Genomic DNA, 18,471 nt, shown 5'->3' with positions numbered 1-18,471 from the left:
ACCTCTCCAAAAAAATGACACCATTTAGAGCCCGTTTGATATGGATTTTTCAAGAAAAAAAAATTATTATTTTTTTAAAATAATTACTTTTAAGAGTATTGCATCTGTTTGCTATAACTTTTTAAAAAAACCAGAATCTAGAAAATATCTAAAAATAACTTATATAATGTCCTCATTTAACCTCTTCTAAAAAAATGTCACCATTTAGAGCCTCTTTGATATAGCTTTTTCAAGAAAAAAAAATCATTTTTTTTAAAATAATCACCTTTAAGAGTATTACATCTGTTTGCTACAACTTAAAAAAAAAAATCTGATCTAAAAAATATTTAAAAACAACTTCAAATGAGAAGCTGTTAAGCATGGTCAACTTTATGTAGCAACATCAACGATTACCTCAAGAAACAGACTTAAAATCTTGCTAATAGATGAAGATGGTGTTTGCATTGATAATACTTCGAATGCAGCGTTTAAAGGAATTTTCCGAAATGTGTATACACAAAAAACTTCAATTACTATTGAATTTAAAGATATGACATTTGAATATTAAGTTGGAACTATCCGATATATTTTTGCTTTTCTTGGCTGCATTTACATTGTATATGACCCGTGCTGTCGCACGGGTGACAAGTCTAGGACTTATTTTCTCGGTAAACCCGTAAATAAAATTCCAATCCTTATAATCGAGTAAAATTAGAGTAATGATACATATACATCCTTAGGTGGCAATACATTCCTGGACACCCCCACACAAAAATCTGACACGTAAGACCCCATACAAGCACACTTTCTCTTTCATCTCATCTTCTCTCTTCCAAATATATGAGGTGTACAAGGGTGTATGTAAATAAATGATGTCCATGTAATATTTTCCGTAAAATTATTCCCGGAATTATGTGTTGAAACAAACACCACCTTAAAAATTTGATCCCTTATGAAGTCAACTCCACCATTAACTTCTCCACTCGATCATGAAGTCAACTTGTATCCCCTCATTATCGATCAGTTTTCTTAGGAAATAATTCACAAATTCCTTTTATTTTCTATTGAAACATTTTAGATGGAGGATGCAAATAATCACCTCTTGTAGTTGTAGCCTTCCAATAATCAGCTCCCTTTCTTACTCCACACATTGCTATTTGGTACGAATGGCAGAAAGAGGTACACGATGAAGCCATTTAAACTCGCCGTAAATTCTTATCCAATTGTTCAAATGAATTCTTCTCATTCTCACATCTTATATTATATCAATCAGAAATAACCATGTGAGTGTGATTGTACATGTTATCCTTAACTTTTAAGCTTCCTATATAAATAGAAATGACATCTGCAGAATCAAGTCCACTACTGATGCCTTTTGAACACGTCAAGGCTGCTGTCACTGAATTTGGTAAGATCTTTATTTTTTTCTTTTTTCTTTCTTTCATAAACCTACTATGGATTAGTACAAACAAAATCACTATGTTGCAATGGGCGAAAGCGTTAAGGCTGCAAAAGCATTGGTGGCTAAAAATCCTTCTCTTACACAAGTTACTGATTTTAAAGGATTCACACCACTCATCTATAGTGTCACTTCTACAAGATGTAAAGACATGGTTCGATATCTTTTTATGAATACTACAGATGATGGACCTGGCAGACCATTCTCTGGTTCCTCTGCTAGTCAACTTGTTGCTTTGCTTATTCATGCCGGATTTTATGGTAATTTAAATGCTGCAAATCTTTTCAGTCCTGATTCATGAAATAGAATGACTTCATCAGTTTATAATTTTAGTTGCTTCATAGTTATGCATGTGAATAGCTAGTGTGATAGACACTAGCGTATGACTATTTATAGTTTAATGCTTTAGCTTTATGACTATTTTATATATCTAGTTGCATTAGAAAGCCAGATTAAAACCAAACAATTGAGCTCACGTGGTTAATGAGCTCCACCTAATGATAAATCGATTGGGAGAACCCGAGTTTGATTCCCGTGTGGAACAATTCTTGGCCAGACTATACTAACCTCATGGCCAAACTCCAGATTACAGCGTCTCATTTCCCTAGAAATCGGAGGGTATATGGCAAGCTAGATGTATCAGTTATTCAATGAACCTAAAAAGCGAATTGTTCCTTATTATAAGGAGCGGGAGAAGTATATGTTAATACCGCTAAAGCATTCAAAGTTTCAAAATGTACTTGTTTCTTTTTTCTTAATAGAATTATTGTGCTGCTTTAATAACCAAGCATGTAAGCACACTATTGCTCATATGTTTTTATTATTTATAAATCTTCCATGAACAGATATCACCATGCATCTTCTGCAGCGCTACCCTAACTTGGCCACCATTTCTGATTCAAATGGAAGCATTATACTTAATGTTCTGTCAAAATTGCCTTCACATTTTCTAAGTGGACACAAGGTTCGGTTTTGGAAAAGATGCATTTACTATTGTAAGTACTATTTTTAGGCATAATTCTTTTGTGATACAAAATATTTGATTGTAATACTCTTCTGCTTTACAAAAATTTAACATCTCTTAAACTCTATAAGGTGTTCCTGTGGAACTTGAATATTTACCATCCAAGCAGGCTTATTTTAGGAATAAATTATGGAATGCACTTCAAACTCTTGGTATGTTATTCTTTTAGGAAAGCTCATATCCAGATATTTTCTAGATGTATCATTCTCTTAACCTTTGTTTCTTTTTAAACTTTTCTATATAAAATAGACAACTTCATTTGCAGTTCCGAGCCTAAAGCTAGTTAGAGATACAAAGTTGAGACATGTATCTGCTGTGAGATTGGTTGAACTTGTTTTCTCACAAGCTTCAACTTTGAATGACTATCAATTCTGGCAATCTTTTGTGAGTCCAGATATTATTTTCAATGCAACATCATCTGGCATAGTTGAGATTTTAAAGACTTGTTTTCTCTTTTTTCCTGATTTGGTTTGGACTCACATTCCAAATGAAGGGTATGTGGTTCAAATTGCTATCAAGAATAGGCAAGAAAAAGTTTTTAATCTTCTACGCGAGATGCCAATAATTTGCAACCTCTTAGTGTTGGCATTAGATGAATCAAATAACACTACATCACATCTGGCAGCAAGGGTTGCTTCTCAAGCTGAATCAATTGCATGTGCTGCATTTCAAATGAAAAGAGAGTTACATTGGTTTAAGGTTTGTTTAATTTAATCTCATAAGCACATTCTTTGTAATTTTTAAGTTATTTAATCTTTATCTTTAAAAAACGCTTACATGGTAGGAAAAATTTCATTCTTAGTTCATTTGTGTACAAATTTGTATACGTGACCATTAAATGATATACTATAAATAATATTTCACCACTCAACAGAACAATTAGACTCTCATTGGCAACAATGTGATCACAATCTTAAATAAAAACTCAAAAAGATCGTGTGTGCTGCTGCTATAAGGTTTTTTCTGCTGTAATAGGTTTACCTGGTGTGTCGATTTTTCTGGTCTATTAGGCACCTGTTTTGCTGTGTTTTGTCAGCAACTGTTGTGCATTTTTTTGGCTTGCGCCTGTCAGCTTATTTTCTGGTCTGTTGCTGAACAGGAAGTAGAGAAATTGGACCACCCTCTCCATAAAGACGTTAAGAACAACGATGGTAAAACAGCTTGGCAAGTTTTCAAGGAAGAGCATAAGACATTGCTAGAAGAAGGGAAAAATTGGATGAAGGATACATCAAACTCTTGTATGTTAGTGGCAACTCTTATTGCAACAATCACCTTTGCGGCTGCAATTACTGTTCCTGGAGGTAACAACCAGGACAAAGGAATACCAATATTCTTGTCAGACAAGACATTCATGTTATTTATTGTGTCAGATGCACTAGCCTTGTTTTCCTCAATGGTTTCTCTTCTGATGTTTTTATCTATCATACATGGACGTTATGCCAAAGAAGATTTTGTCGTGGCATTACCGAAGAGATTAATATTAGGTATGGCTGCTTTATTCTTTGCTGTAGGGACTACAATGATAGCTTTTGGCGCAGCTCTGTCTATGTTGCTAGAGAAGAGACTTGTATGGGCTCCAATTCCTATTGCCCTTTTGGCTTGTGTTCCAGTTACTCTATTTGCAAAGCTTCAATTTCCTAATTTATTCACAAAAATAATAGACATGATGATAGATGGGTCTAAATAAATGAAGGTGTTTTAAGATATTAAACAGTTTTGATGTACAATCTTCCCTCTCTAATAGCATACCTAAATCTAAGGATATTAATATATAGTTGATGAAAATACAGTTTGCTAGATGTACATATTTGATGGCTAAACTAAGGATGATAAAGTTTTTTTAATTAAAAACTCATATGCATAGGATAGTATATGGGTTTGATCTTTCAAATGTTAACAATTTATTTGAATTACTTATGGGCATAATCTTCGTGCCAATTGGTACGGGCCTCTTTAACTTAACCAAGATTCTGGGTTCGAATTCAGTCTTGGACATGTAGCACGCTACATTGACATGGTTGGACTTAGGAACATTGGTGACTATTTAATTAAGATAGGATGTTTTAGTTCAGTATTTTGAATTTAAAGTAAAAATCAATTTATATTTTTTATTAGACAATCAAATGTTAATTGAACGGTTCTTCAAAAAAATAAAATGGTAATTAAACGGTCATTGATGGTCTGATTACGTGAATGCATAATATTTTAAATGCAAGAAACTATTTGGATTTTTAGGTGAATATTCTCTTATAATCATTTTAAATGCAAATAAACTAATTCTATGAGCATTGGTGCCCACATTCTTTCTAGATATCAAATAATATTTATTTTAACATATAAGCTGAAATCAAATAATTTACTTAATAGATTTGCTACATAAACGGGCAAAAAGCATAGTAGATTAAACCATTTATTATTCAAAAATATGGTTAATACACGAGATACAATGAATCCATCTATTTATCATTGCAACAAACACAAGTGTCTCTTCCATTACAATTAGGATTTTTAGTTCCACTTGTGCCATATTTTTCTAAACATTTACTTAGGCAATCACTATTTTTACAATACAGAATGCGAATAAATCGAACATTGTTTGGGTCGCATATGGGCTCCTCTGCTGTTGTCACACCTTCATACGACAAACAAAGAACAATCGTAAATATTATAGTCATACAACAAATTTGAAATAGGTAGAAAATAAATTTAATGTGTTTGACAAAAAATTAATCAATACATGCATGTGTGAATAATAAATAATATGCAATAGAAGAGAAGAAACTCACTGCTAGAAGAGCTAATGAGGAGAGACAAAAAGAAAAGGATCAAAAGAGAAAGCTTCATTATAAACTCGTTGGTTTTTTTTTTTCACTCAAAGATCTTCTTGGTATTGCTTTTAGTGTTGTATCTCCCTCACTATTTATAAGCAAGTAATAGTATAGCAGTATAATACAATTTATCATCACATTCTAGTTACAAACAACGTGACATAATTAAACTAAGATTAACGGTATAATTTTCAATAACGTTTAAAGGAAATAATTAGTTTATGGAATGTTTACTTTCACACTGTGAAAAACCTATAGAAAGAAGTGAGTATGTTCCTCTCTAAAAATACAATCGGATTATTTAGAAGCTTTATAGAAATATTATTATTTTTTGCTATAATTTGTTTGATTATTATTATTATTATAAATAGGTAGAATGGTGGTATTCAAGGCAATCGATTTTCCTAGGAAACCATTCAAAAAATTGCAAATTTATCTCACACCGAAGAGGTAAGAAAGCTGTATACAATCATTTAATCATGAAATTGAAACTACGAATCCAAATCATTTAAGCAAACACACAAAAATACATATTAACTAATGTTTTAATGATACGAACCATAAATTGCTTTTTTCTATTCCTACCTTTTTTCCTACTTGTGATTGTTTCCAAACCATTTAATTTTTTTTTTTGTTACCAAACAAGTATTGTTCATCATGATAGCTTCTATGGTACATTCATGAATTTAAATGTTTTTGTACTTTTTTTAAAAATTAATAAATTAATAATACTTTTTATTAATTAAAGAGATATTTTTCTGACTTTTATAATTTTGAAAATATAATTTCATAAGAAAAAAATGATGTCATTGTTTATAAGTGTTAATAACAATTTGTTTTACGGTTTATCATAAAAAATATTCAATATTCACTATCATGAGTATCGTAAGCTTGGTATATGAAGGTCATTGATGCTCACGTATAGAGTTGTGCAAGTGGCTGTTGGTGTGCTCTTCCGTAATTGTGGACATCTATGGCTCTTTTTTGCTATATATCTGCTAGGAGTAATGTTCTCTGGCGGATTGAATTGGTTTTTGTTGTAACTCGATTATATTAACCTAAAAGGGTCTGTTGCTGACTATCATGCCTTGATCTTGATTAATACCCATCTGATGACAATTCATCTTACGTTATTTTAAGTATGTTTTTCAATTATTTTCATTAGATTTTAATAGCAAAAATGAGGAGTTTTTGAACGATTGACTATGATTTCAAGACTTATTTTAATTATAGTTTTCCGATTGCCTAATAGAGTGCAAATATACTCTATAGTTGCAAACAGCGTGACATATAACCATAGTATTATATGTTTAAATTAAGAAAATGTTACTATTAATTGTATAAACCTTCTAAGAAATAGAAAGGATTGAGTTTGTTACTCTCCACAGCTAAATCAAACAACCTCGGAAACTGCTCTCTAAGAGGCGCCCCTCCACACCACCAATGCTGCCAAAACAACGTACCAGTCTCATCACCCACCTTCCTACGCACACTATCACCAAACCAACTACCCCCTACATCGCCATCCCCATCTCGAATCCTCCCGACCTCCCTCCACCAAGAAGAACAACTCCGGCCCCCAACCTCCAACCTCCCACCTACTTCGCCATAACGGGCGACTAGAACACAATACCATAAACCTACTCTATCTACCAACATCCTCCAACACCATTTACCTAACAAAGCAAAATTAAACTCCCTCAATCTCCTTACCCCCAACCCTCCAGACTCCTTTGAAGAACACAAAGTATTCCAACCTATCCAAGTAATTTTCCGACGGTCCTCACTCCCCCCCCCCCCCCCCCCCCCTCCCCCCAAAAAAAAAATATAAAATAAAATTATTCAACAAAGATTCAATGGAAGAGATTATAACTGATGGAGCTTTAAAGAAGGAAAGAGCATAGACAGGCAAAGAAGTCGGAACTGCTTTCAAAAGGACCAAGCGACCACCGAACGATAGAAACCGGCTATTCCAACCTGACAGTCTAGATTTAATTCTGTTCACAACAGGGTCCCAAAACGACAGACGACGCGGATTACCCCTATAGGAAGACCAAGGTACATGAAAGGAATCTTGCCCACTTTACAACACTGAAGCCGCCTCAGTCAACCATGACTCAGAAATATTAACACCCACTAACAAACTTTTATTAAAATTCACCTTCAATCCCGACATGGTCTCAAAAATGACAAGAGTAGCACGGAGAGTCCGAACATTTGCCCAACTTTTCTTACCTAACAACATAGTATCGTCAGCAAATTGTAAATGAGAGACTTCAACCGGATTAACTGTCCCAACCGAATACCCTGTGAACAAGTGATTGTCTACCATAGCTTTCATCAAAATATTCAAACCCTCAGCTGCTAGAAGGAACATAAAAGGGGACAGAGGATCCCCCTGTCGGAGACCACTCTTAAGCGGGAATTCATCTGTAGGACTGCCATTTACTAATACAGAAGCTGTAGCGGTACTAACACATTCTCTGATCCATTTCCTCCACAGCACAGGAAATGACATGCACTGCAAAACCTCATCAAGGTAACCCCAATTGACCGAATCGTACGCCTTTTCAAAATCCACTTTAAACAACATGAGGTCCTTCTTGAACTTACTTGCTTCATCAACAACCTCATTAGCTATCAGAATTCCATCAAGAACTTGTCACTTCTTAACAAAGGCCGACTGAGTATCGGACACGACACTGCCAATAACTAATCTCAATCTATTAGCTAATAATTTCGCAATGCTTTTGTACATCCTTTATAAAACCAAAACTGACCCCGTCAGGACCCGGACTTTTATAGCTATCACAGTCCCAAATTGCCTCCTTGACTTCATCAACCGAAAAAGGTTTGATCAAACCCCCACCCGCAGTCACAGACAGCACCCGAAACCGAAGGTTAGAAATACTCGGTCTCACCACATTTTGCGACTTAAAATGTTGAGCAAAATGAGTGAAAATAGCATTCCTAACAGGCTCCACTCCTTCAATTCGCACATCCTCAACCAACACAGAACAAATAGTGTTAAAATGTCGACGAGAAAACATAATAAAATGGAAAAATTTAGAGTTCGCATCCCCTTCTCGGAGCCACTGGCTCCTCGATTGCTGCCAACAAATACAGGTGTTCAACTTGGAAAGGGAATGAATCTTCGATGAAATACTAAATAACTCATCACATTCAACGACTGACAAGTCCTCTTCTTCCCCTTTCCCATCCAACACCGACAATCCTCTTAACTGAGCCACCTGAAGAAAATTAGGCCACCTCAAACCCCATTCCTCCGAAATCAAAAACCGGTCTAACCGACTCATCGACCTACCATCCCCTTTGAACCAAGTAAATTTTCGGCCACATAACGGTAAATCAAGCAGAAAATTTTCCCCAATAAAACTATTAAAAGGCACATACTCCGCCGCTCCCCCATAGTCTGACACCGTCCTTCTTTCCTCCCTACCCCGAACCGCGTTAAAATCACCACAGACACAAACCTTCGCCCCTCTCAGGGCCTGAAGCCGAATAGTCAAAACATCCCACAGAAGTCTCCGATCACTGCCACTACACAGAGCATACACATTAAACAGATGGAATTCCTCATCACTGGATATAAAACGACCATGAATACTCAAAACGTGCTCAAAACTACTCGTAGACCACACCTCCACCTCCGAAGTATCCCACACCATCAACAGACCTCCGGACGCCCCTTGAGACGGCCGAAAAGAGAAGGAACCCGACTGCCTATCCCTGATAGAGGAACAAAACCAATCATCATAACATTGCAATTTTGTTTCTTGCAAACACAAAATCCAAGGACGCTTTTCCTTCACTAGACGGCGGACCTCCTTCTATTTTTCAGGGCCCCCAAGCCCCCTAACATTCCAAGATAACAACTTCATCTCCCACGCCCTCCCCCACACCCTCCCTAGCACCGCCCACCACCTACATAACATCCTCCACCGTCCCCTTAGACCCTCTCTCACCAACTGCACCCCTATTCTTCTTCCCCATTCCGTTCCTAGCTAACACCCCAAACATATTATTGCATTCACCAAGCTTTACACCAATAGAATCACCTATGTTCCGAGCATTCTCGCTCAACACCTTCTCACTCCCATGAACAATCACCCAATTGTGCCAGTCATTGTTAGTCGAACTCGAAGAAGAGATGTCCTCTGAAGACTCTGAAGATATCAATCGAACTGCCTTTTCCAATTTAAACGAGCCTTGATAATTACGCCCCTTTTTCTTAAGAATTTTCATGATTGCTGCCCGGTCTTTAACAGGGAGCCTCACTACTTTTTTCAAGCTAAGCACAGAATGACGTAGAAATCCACCCGCCTTTTTTTGTATTGGAGTGGAAACATCACCGTACGGACGACAAACACTGGGCCGTGGACCCTTCTTACCAACTTTCCTTGAGGAAGAAACAACCCCCGCTTCACTATGATGGTGATCAATCAACCATTCCAAGCTCCAAGGCCCTGAAGCCACCGACCGAACTGCCCTTGGAGGATAAGAAACCGCTTGGAAATGCCTGTTTTTCTGATTCGAGCCTACGTCCACCTCACTATCTGGTGTAGCACCAAATCCAAATAATCAGATATGTTTTAACCATGTCATCAACCCGGGACCTGTCTGAAGTAGCACCTGTGGAAGTAATATAGTGATAAGATGTTTTCACTGAATATCCATGCACACGATCTAGCATCCACCTCCAATGTCATGGACATTACCCTGCAAAACAATGTTACATAACAGGGTAGAACACTCCCTCACACTCTCCTCCTCCCAAGCAAACAACCGGCGCCTCCACACCCATGCCATTCCCTCTCCATCCCATCCCAACCGCCCCATATCCCCTTGTTGGAACAAAATGTGTTTTACAATAAACCGTAATGAGTTTTGATGATAACAAGGTATTAAAAATTGTCAATTGGTTATTGCTAATATTTGTTCAAGTGTACAGGACCATAGGCAAAGTTAATCAATTTCAATAGGTCTTGGAAGAACAATAAAGAGCAAAGGAACCTAAAGCATCTGAAGAAAACTGCGTCTGAAGCTATGAAGTGTTTCTGAAGTTACAAGTGCCTCTGAAGTAATGACGTCATCAGAAGCAGAAGTTCATCAGAAGCAAAGTTCATCAGAAGCAAGATTTCATCAGAAGCTATATCATCACCAGAAGCTACAGTTGATCAGAAGATTCAATCTAGAATCTCAAAAGAGCTGTTTCTTTAAGTTAACCTCGTCTAAGAGAGCGAAGGATCAAAAGGGAAGTGCCAACGTTCATTTGAAAAGCACTGGGTGCTTGTCCCTCATTGAAGAGTTGACAAAGTACAAGTGTACAACCACTACCTCCACGACCCTGAGTGTGTCCTCGCTACAAGACAAGTTAACAGCTCTGCCTGCAGAATTGTTCCCACAAGATAGGAATGAATTTGAAGTTGATCCTTCATAGGACTACACCCAAATCAGGCAAAAGATTACTGGTAGATGATCAAAGGAACTCAACGACACTTTAGACGTGCTAAAGATCTCAACGTCTCTCTACTCACCACTATTTAAAGGAGTGAAGACTTGAAGATCAATAGAGATATCAACACAAGTTAAAAGCGCCCAAACTCTGCCAAATTTGATTCTCAAAAGCACTTTGAATTTCTGCACTGATTTGATATATCTTAGAAATTCTTAAGTCTAGAGTCTTTTATTGCATTGTATTGTGAACACCACCGATTGTATATCAAGTGTTCAAGTCAAACAATTTTTTGTGTAATTCTGTTTGATTAGAAGTCTCTTGCCTGCGTGCTTGAGCATTTGGGAAGTCTCATACTAGATAGTATTGAGCAGTTGTAATTTGTGTGATTATTTCTTAGTGGAAATCTCCTTGGAAGTGCAAGGGGGACTGGACTACTTCCGATTTGTGGAAGGAACCAGGATAATTGCTTGTGTCTCTCTTTCTTTTCTTTGCTCTGTTTTCATTCCGCTGCATATCTAATTCTGAACATCACATCTCTCAACCAGCTTCTGAAGTGATATCAGAAGAAGAATTTTTTACGAGAAAAAGAAAACACAATTCAACCCCCCTTCTTGTGTTTTTCTCACCTTCACCCCTACCTTGCACTCCTTAACAACCGCTAGATCAAACAAACGTGGATATTTTAACCGCAACAGGATGTCCCCTACCCAGTTGTCATTCCAAAAAAGGGTATCCCGCCCATCACCTACAACTCTACAAATGTTTTCATCGAACCACCTCCCAACCCCGTCACCAACACCTTCACGAACTCTGCAAATCGATTTCCACCACACCGATGCATATTTATCCCCCTCCCTAAGCCTCCTCCCCACCTCACCGTAACAGGCTTTTAACACCCGGTACCATAACCCCTCTTTCTCCACCAACATTCTCCAACACCACTTTCCCAACAAAGATAAATTAAAAGCTCCCACCCTTCTAACCCCCATCCTCCTTAGGTAAACAAATAGAGTCGCATTTAATCCAGGACATTTTCCTATGATCCTCACCCCCTCCCCAAAAATAATTATTAAAAATAGATTCAATATAGGAAATTATACCTGCAGGGGCTTTGAAAAAGGAAAGAAAGTAAACCGGAAGACAGGACAAAACAGACATCAGAAGAACCAAACGGCCACCAAATGAAAGAAACTTATGACTCCACGACGACAGACGGTTCACAATTCGATCGACAACAGGTTCCAAAAGCTCAATTTTCGAGAATCCCCTCCAATAGATAAACCAAGATAACCAAAAGGAATAGACCCTCTTCTACAATTTATTACTGACGCCGCTTCTGACAACCACGAATCAGAGACATTCACACCAGTCAACATACTCTTATGGAAATTCACCTTCAATCCTGACACCTCCTAAGCAACACCGCTCTCATAGAACGTACATTCAGCCAACTCTTTTCACCAATGATCAAAGTATCATCGGCAAACTGAAGATGGGTCAAACGCACCTCACCACTACGGCCAACTCCAAACCCATGGAACAACTGTGCCCCCACCATAGCTTGCATAAGAACATTGAATCCTTCCGCCGCCAACGAAAATAAAAAAGGCGATAAAGGATCCCCTTAACGAAGCCCCCTATGAATAGGGAATTCTTCCGTTGGACTTCCATTAACAAGGATTGATGTCGTTGCTATCCCAATACACTCTAAAATCCATTTCCGCCAAAGAGTTGGAAAATTCATATTTACCATTACCAAGTCAAGGTATTTTAAATCGACAGAATCGTAAGCTTTTTCAAAGTCCACCTTAAACATAAGGAGCTCTTTATCCATATGTCTTGCTTCGTCTACCACTTCATTGGCTATAAGAATACCATCTAATATTTGTTTCCCTTTAACAAAGGCTGATTGTGTGTCTGACACCACTTTACCGATAACACCACTCAATCTGTTAGCCAAAACCTTTGCCAGCACCTTATACAAGCAACCCACCAGAGAAATAGGTCGATAATTATATAGTCTTTGAGGACTAGCAATCTTCGGAATCAAAGCTATAAATGTAGAATTTACCCCTTTTGACAATTTTTCATTCCGATGAAATGCAGCCACATTAGTTGTACATTTCTTTTCTTGTTTTTTATTTCCATTGATAAAAAAAGAGTAAAAATAATTTTTACTACACATATATTCAAACTTATTCAAATTACACATATATTCAAACTTATTTGTAAGGGATATTCAAGCTTAACTTATTATATTTATGGGTTAGGGGAGGAGGAGGAGGAGAGAAATAAGTTATTTTTATTGGTGCAACTTATATGGTTAACTCTACTCACCTTTTATTTATGGGTAATATAGTTGTCACATTTTTTATATCAAATAATTATCTCTCTCCTTTTTAAAAAAAAAAAAAAAATCTCAAATGAAACAAATTTCTTAATATTTGAAATATAAACGGGCAAAACGATAGTAAATTAAACTGTGTATTATTCAAAGAATTTTACAATACAAAGAGATACATTGAATCCATCTAATTATTAAAGCAACAGACACAAGTGTCTCTGCCTTGACAATGAGGATTTTTAATTCCAGCTGAACCATATTTAGCAAAACATTTTCTATGACACTCCTCATCTTTGCAAAACCAAATACGGATAATTCCAGGCTTGTTTGGGTCACATGATAGTGCTTCAACTAGGGGCTTCACAGGTGCTATCACACCTGTAGAGGAAAAATAAAGAACAATCATAAATATTATATTCATTTTAATTTGCAATAGATAGATAATTTTTACATGTATTTGACATAAAATGATTCAATATGTGTGTAATTAGGACTAATTTTAAACAATTTAACAATAATTGTTTAAAATGATCCATGATTTACATCAAAATATATTAAGACTTGCATTAAAATGTATGTTTTATGTATGAAAAAAAAGAAGAAGAATAATATGCAATAGAAGAGAAGAAACTCACTGCTAGAAGAGCTAATTAGGAGAGACAAAAAGAAAAGGATCAAAAGAGAAAGCTTCATTATAAACTCGTTTTTTTTTTTTTTTCACTCAAAGATCTTCTTGGTATTGCTTTTAGTGTTGTATCTCCCTCACTATTTATAAGCAAGTAATAGTATAGCAGTATAACACAATTTATCATCACATTCTAGTTACAAACAATGTGACATAAACTAAGATTAACGGTATAATTTTCAATAACGTTTAAAGGAAATAATTAGTTAATGGAATGTTTACTTTCACAATGAGATAAACCTATAGAAAGAAGTGAGTATGTTCCTCTCTAAAAATACAATCGGATTATTTAGTAGCTTTATAGAAATATTATTATTTTTTGCTAGCATTTGTTTGATTATTATTATTATAAATAGGTAGAAGTAAGGCCAAACATAATATCAATTAAGTATTTACTAAAAAAAAGTAATTTTTTTGAATGCATAAAATTGAATGGAATGAGCTTTGGTCAAAAGTTGTTGAATGTTGCTTTAAAAAATTACTTCTCGACAATTTATTTCACAAGCACGTCTTTTCAACTCATGCTGGAACCTTTTCTTTTATTTTTTAATATTATATTTCAATATGTTTTTTTCTTCAATTAAAATTTTTTTTAACCGTTCCATTTAATTTTTTAAGGAGGTTCCATTTAATTTTATTATTTTTTTTAAAGGAATTTTATTATCTTTTTATCACTTATATATTTAATTTCAATATCGTTTAATCATCACAACCTTACAAATATTTTTATTCACGTTGTCATTTAATGATACAAAATATTTTTATTTCCTTTCTTCAACCTCACAAATACACACACATATTAACGTTTAGTGTAATATTTGATGTCCGTCCGTCTGTTTTTTGTTTAGCATATAATTTTTTTTAACTATTTTCCAATTTTTATATTTTTAAAAACTTTTAACTATTTTCCAATTTTTTTTCTCCCAAATTCAGTTGCTTCTACATTGCCGTTGTGGGAGATTAAGATACCGTTTGACCCGGGTTTTTTTCAACTTCTCTACATTTTTAAGGAGAAGTTAGGCCAAATACAATATCAACTAAGTACTTACTAAGGTACATTTTTTAATGCATAAAATTGAATGGAATGAGCTTTGGTCAAAAGTTGTTGAATGCTACTTCAAAACACTACTTCTCGGCAATTTATTTCACAAGCATCTCTCTTCAATTCACATTGGAAACCTTTTATTTTATTTTTTAATATTATATTACAATATGTTTGTTTCTTCCATTTAATTTCTTTTTGGAATCGTTCCATTTAATTTTTTTAAGGAGGTTCCATTTAATTTTATTATCTTTTTATTACTTATATATTTAATTTCAATATCGTTTAATCATCACAACCTTACAAATATTTTTATTCACGCTGTCATTTATTCACGAGTTTACCTAAATCTACCACCAAAACGATTCTATTCATGATTCCATTCATTTTTACCTTCTAAACTCGTGTACGAGTCTACTCACGAGTTTGACAACCATGATGACATGTGTATAGCGTCTCAGATTGGATGAGATACGGTTTTGAGAATCTTATTAATAGAAAGTATCATTGGCATTGAATTCGGCCAAACATAATAAATAATAATAGTAATTAATATCAGATAAGTTCTCATTACACTCTCCTATATGTTTAAATTTGTCAAATACACCGTCAAAAACGTGCTTCTGGTCAACTCCACGTTATTGGCGATGGATTGAGAAATTATTTTAGAGTGTGTTTGGATGAGGTAATTGATAAATTTAAGAGAATTTAAAATTCTAGGCAATTTAAATAATTCAATTAAATTACTTTTATTTTTCAATTTTTTTGTTTGGATAGAGTAATAATAAAATTCATTGTCATCATTTTTGAACAACTTTTATAAATTTTAATTTTTTTGGGCCAAATTTGAAAATTGAAATTAGGGATCAATTTTAACTTTTATAAATTGAAAATTTTAAAAATTGTGAGGGGTCAAATTATAATTTTTGAAAAATTTGAGAGATCAATTTGCAATTTTTTGGAAATTCATTAGGGTCAATTTGAAAATTTTGATAAATTTGAGGAGCCATAATGCAAAATCTAAAAAATTATAACAATGAAGAAATTTAAAATTCTTAAGTTTTAGATGTCATTTGAAATTCTCTAAATTTAACTTGAACAAAATAGTTCATAAATTTCCATCATTTTAAAAATTGTTTAAATTATTATTCAAACAATGAAATTCATCTCAAATATTTGAATTCCTTCAAAACATTACATAACCTTAGGACATTCCCTCATCCAAACACACTCTTAGATTCATGCATTTGGCAAAGTCAGTGGAACAATTTTTGTTTATTAGCAAACATGCCAGTTTAAAGTTTGTTTTATTGTGGTCAACATCTCATTGTATAAACCTATCTCGTGACCTATCGAGTAAATTCACATGACACACCTAAAACCAAGTGAAGCTAAGTATAAAAATATTACAAGTAACACACCTAAAACCAAGTGAAGCAATGTAAAATAATATTGCAACTTGCAACAAAACCCTAAAGTCTAATAAAACTCCATTATATATAAATTAACATTATAGCTTGTTAATAACCTAGATTAGGTAGCTAGAGCTATGACAAAGATTAATATCAATGCTTTGGTAATGAATTTGCTAGTTTTTGTAGCATTGCTTATTGCATTATTTGGTGGTGCCAATGCTATTATAGTATGTAGCATTGACACAAATAAGCTAGATGTATGCCATGATGCAATAACTGGGAAACGCCCTCCAAAACCAACTACAAAATGTTGTGCACTTATTAAGAAGGCTGATTTGTCTTGTCTTTGTAGATACAAGTCACTCCTACCTGCACTTGGAATCAACCCTACAAAAGCTTTGGCCTTGCCTAAAAAATGTGGTAGAAAAACACCACCTGGATGTAGAGGTAACCTTGAATATAAATTGATACAAATATTGCTTTAATATTCATATTTTGTACTCCCTCCGATTTAATTATGAGCAAAAACTTTACTTTTTAGATTTATTCATTAATTAATGTATTTGGTCTGTATCATAAACCAAATATATTAGTTATTGAATGAATCTAAACAAGTGAACTTTTGCTCAAAATTAAGGCATGAGGGAGTAGTATACTGTTTGGTGACTCATTTTTCTTTTTTTTCGCAGCGAATTGAAGAAATTCTTGAGAACCATTTGCTTTTGTAATGTTTAACTAAGCATCCTCTGGCCTCTCAAATAAATGAATAATGTTTCTTCAATGTATTTACCTCTTCTATCTATTTATGTATTCAAGATGTATGATGTATTAAATTTTATAAAGTTATTTGATGTACTAAAATTTAAAGATAACAAAATGTATTTCTCACTCGATGACAAGGATTGTAAGTTTTATGTATCAGTCCCTTTACTCCTCAATCTTCTAACTATATTCTTCTAATTTGGACCAAATCTTCCACCTATATTCTTAGAAATTGAATTTTAGACTATAAACATAATCGACTTGTAAGGTAAAGACTATTTACCACTTTAACACTAATTTGACACATGCATACCCGTCCACACTCATGAACGGACATGGATGCCGGAATAACTAGGATCATAACATAGTTTTCTGTGCCAACGATTGAAAATTTGAACCGTTGACCATTTCCCGTAGAATAACGTAGATCTTGACCCAATATCAGAGATCTGAGGTAGACTTTGATACCGAATCCCTTGGTTTATTATTTCAACTATCTCAACACACACACACACACACACACATATATATATGTCGGTCCCTTAATTTATTTCTTTTATTCAATTTAGTCCCATAAGTTCTTTGATATCGAATCCCTTGGTTTATTATTTCAACTATCTCAACACACACACACACACACACACACACACACACACACACATATATGTCGGTCCCTTAATTTATTTCTTTTATTCAATTTAGTCCCATAAGTTCTAACTTTCTCAAACACGTCCCTTAACTTATTTCTTTTATTCAATTTGATTCAATTTTGATAATTTTAATCCTCTAAAAAATGAGACCATTGGATTATGAAGGTCTACCATATTTTATAGTGTATCATCAACACCTAATTTATTTACTTTCTTCATCTTCTTCTCCATCTTCATCATCATTCAACAACCTTCATCACCTTTATAACATAAAATAAAAATCCCACCTTTTTTTCTTTCAAAAATTTACATTTCAATTCAACTTAAACAAAAACTCTTACCGTAAACCATCAATATCTAAATTTTTTTCCCTTTTTCTTCATCTTCTTTTCTCATCTCTTCCTCATCTTCATCATAGTTTCATCACCTCATCAATCATACCCAGAAAAAAAAAAGTCAACAACAACAATCAATACGAAATCATCAAAAACAATCCTCAACAATCTTCATCTTTTTCCCTTTTCTTCGTTTTCAATTTCACACCCAAAACAAACAAACAAACAAAGGGAGAGATTTGTTCAATTTATATCCCTGGGTCATCGTAAATGACCGATAATGATGATTTAATATGGGTTTGGTTTGAAATTCATCAATCGAGAAAAAGCCCTTCAAATTATGATTTATCAACAAAATTTTGAAATGTGTCTTCTTTACCCAAATTATACATTTGGGTTAAAGGAAAACAGATTCTTTCTAGCAGCATTTAACCCAAATCGTTCTCGGTGTACATGTGGCGATACATAG

The 18,471-nt window shown here is 34.5% G+C and overlaps 2 protein-coding genes across 4 annotated transcripts; both read left to right on the top strand.

Annotated features, from left to right (window-relative positions):
• Positions 1–929: 929 nt before the first annotated feature.
• Positions 930–4,261, top strand: LOC11425261 (uncharacterized). Of its 3 annotated transcripts, none has more exons than XM_024780022.2 (7): positions 930–1,158; positions 1,331–1,387; positions 1,621–1,698; positions 2,284–2,433; positions 2,534–2,614; positions 2,728–3,161; positions 3,562–4,261. In XM_024780022.2, exons 1-7 carry the CDS (start codon positions 1,065–1,067, stop codon positions 4,147–4,149), a joined length of 1,482 nt encoding a protein of 493 aa, XP_024635790.1. In that variant the 5' UTR covers positions 930–1,064; the 3' UTR covers positions 4,150–4,261. The 3 variants fall into 3 exon arrangements, with proteins under 3 accessions (XP_024635790.1, XP_013459918.1, XP_013459916.1); XM_013604464.3 differs by having other exon boundaries at positions 1,543–1,698; XM_013604462.3 differs by having other exon boundaries at positions 930–1,698.
• A 12,031-nt stretch (positions 4,262–16,292) lies between these two features.
• Positions 16,293–17,193, top strand: LOC11419525 (putative lipid-transfer protein DIR1). The gene is made up of 2 exons (XM_003600139.4): positions 16,293–16,702; positions 16,945–17,193. Exons 1-2 carry the CDS (start codon positions 16,390–16,392, stop codon positions 16,950–16,952), a joined length of 321 nt encoding a protein of 106 aa, XP_003600187.3. The 5' UTR covers positions 16,293–16,389; the 3' UTR covers positions 16,953–17,193.
• Positions 17,194–18,471: the final 1,278 nt, after the last annotated feature.

The sequence above is a fragment of the Medicago truncatula genome, chromosome 3 (genome assembly GCF_003473485.1).
Source record: "Medicago truncatula cultivar Jemalong A17 chromosome 3, MtrunA17r5.0-ANR, whole genome shotgun sequence".
Classification (NCBI taxonomy): Eukaryota; Viridiplantae; Streptophyta; class Magnoliopsida; order Fabales; family Fabaceae; genus Medicago; species Medicago truncatula.
The sequence above is the reverse complement of the archived record's forward strand: the minus strand, read 5'-3'. Positions and strand labels throughout refer to the sequence as shown.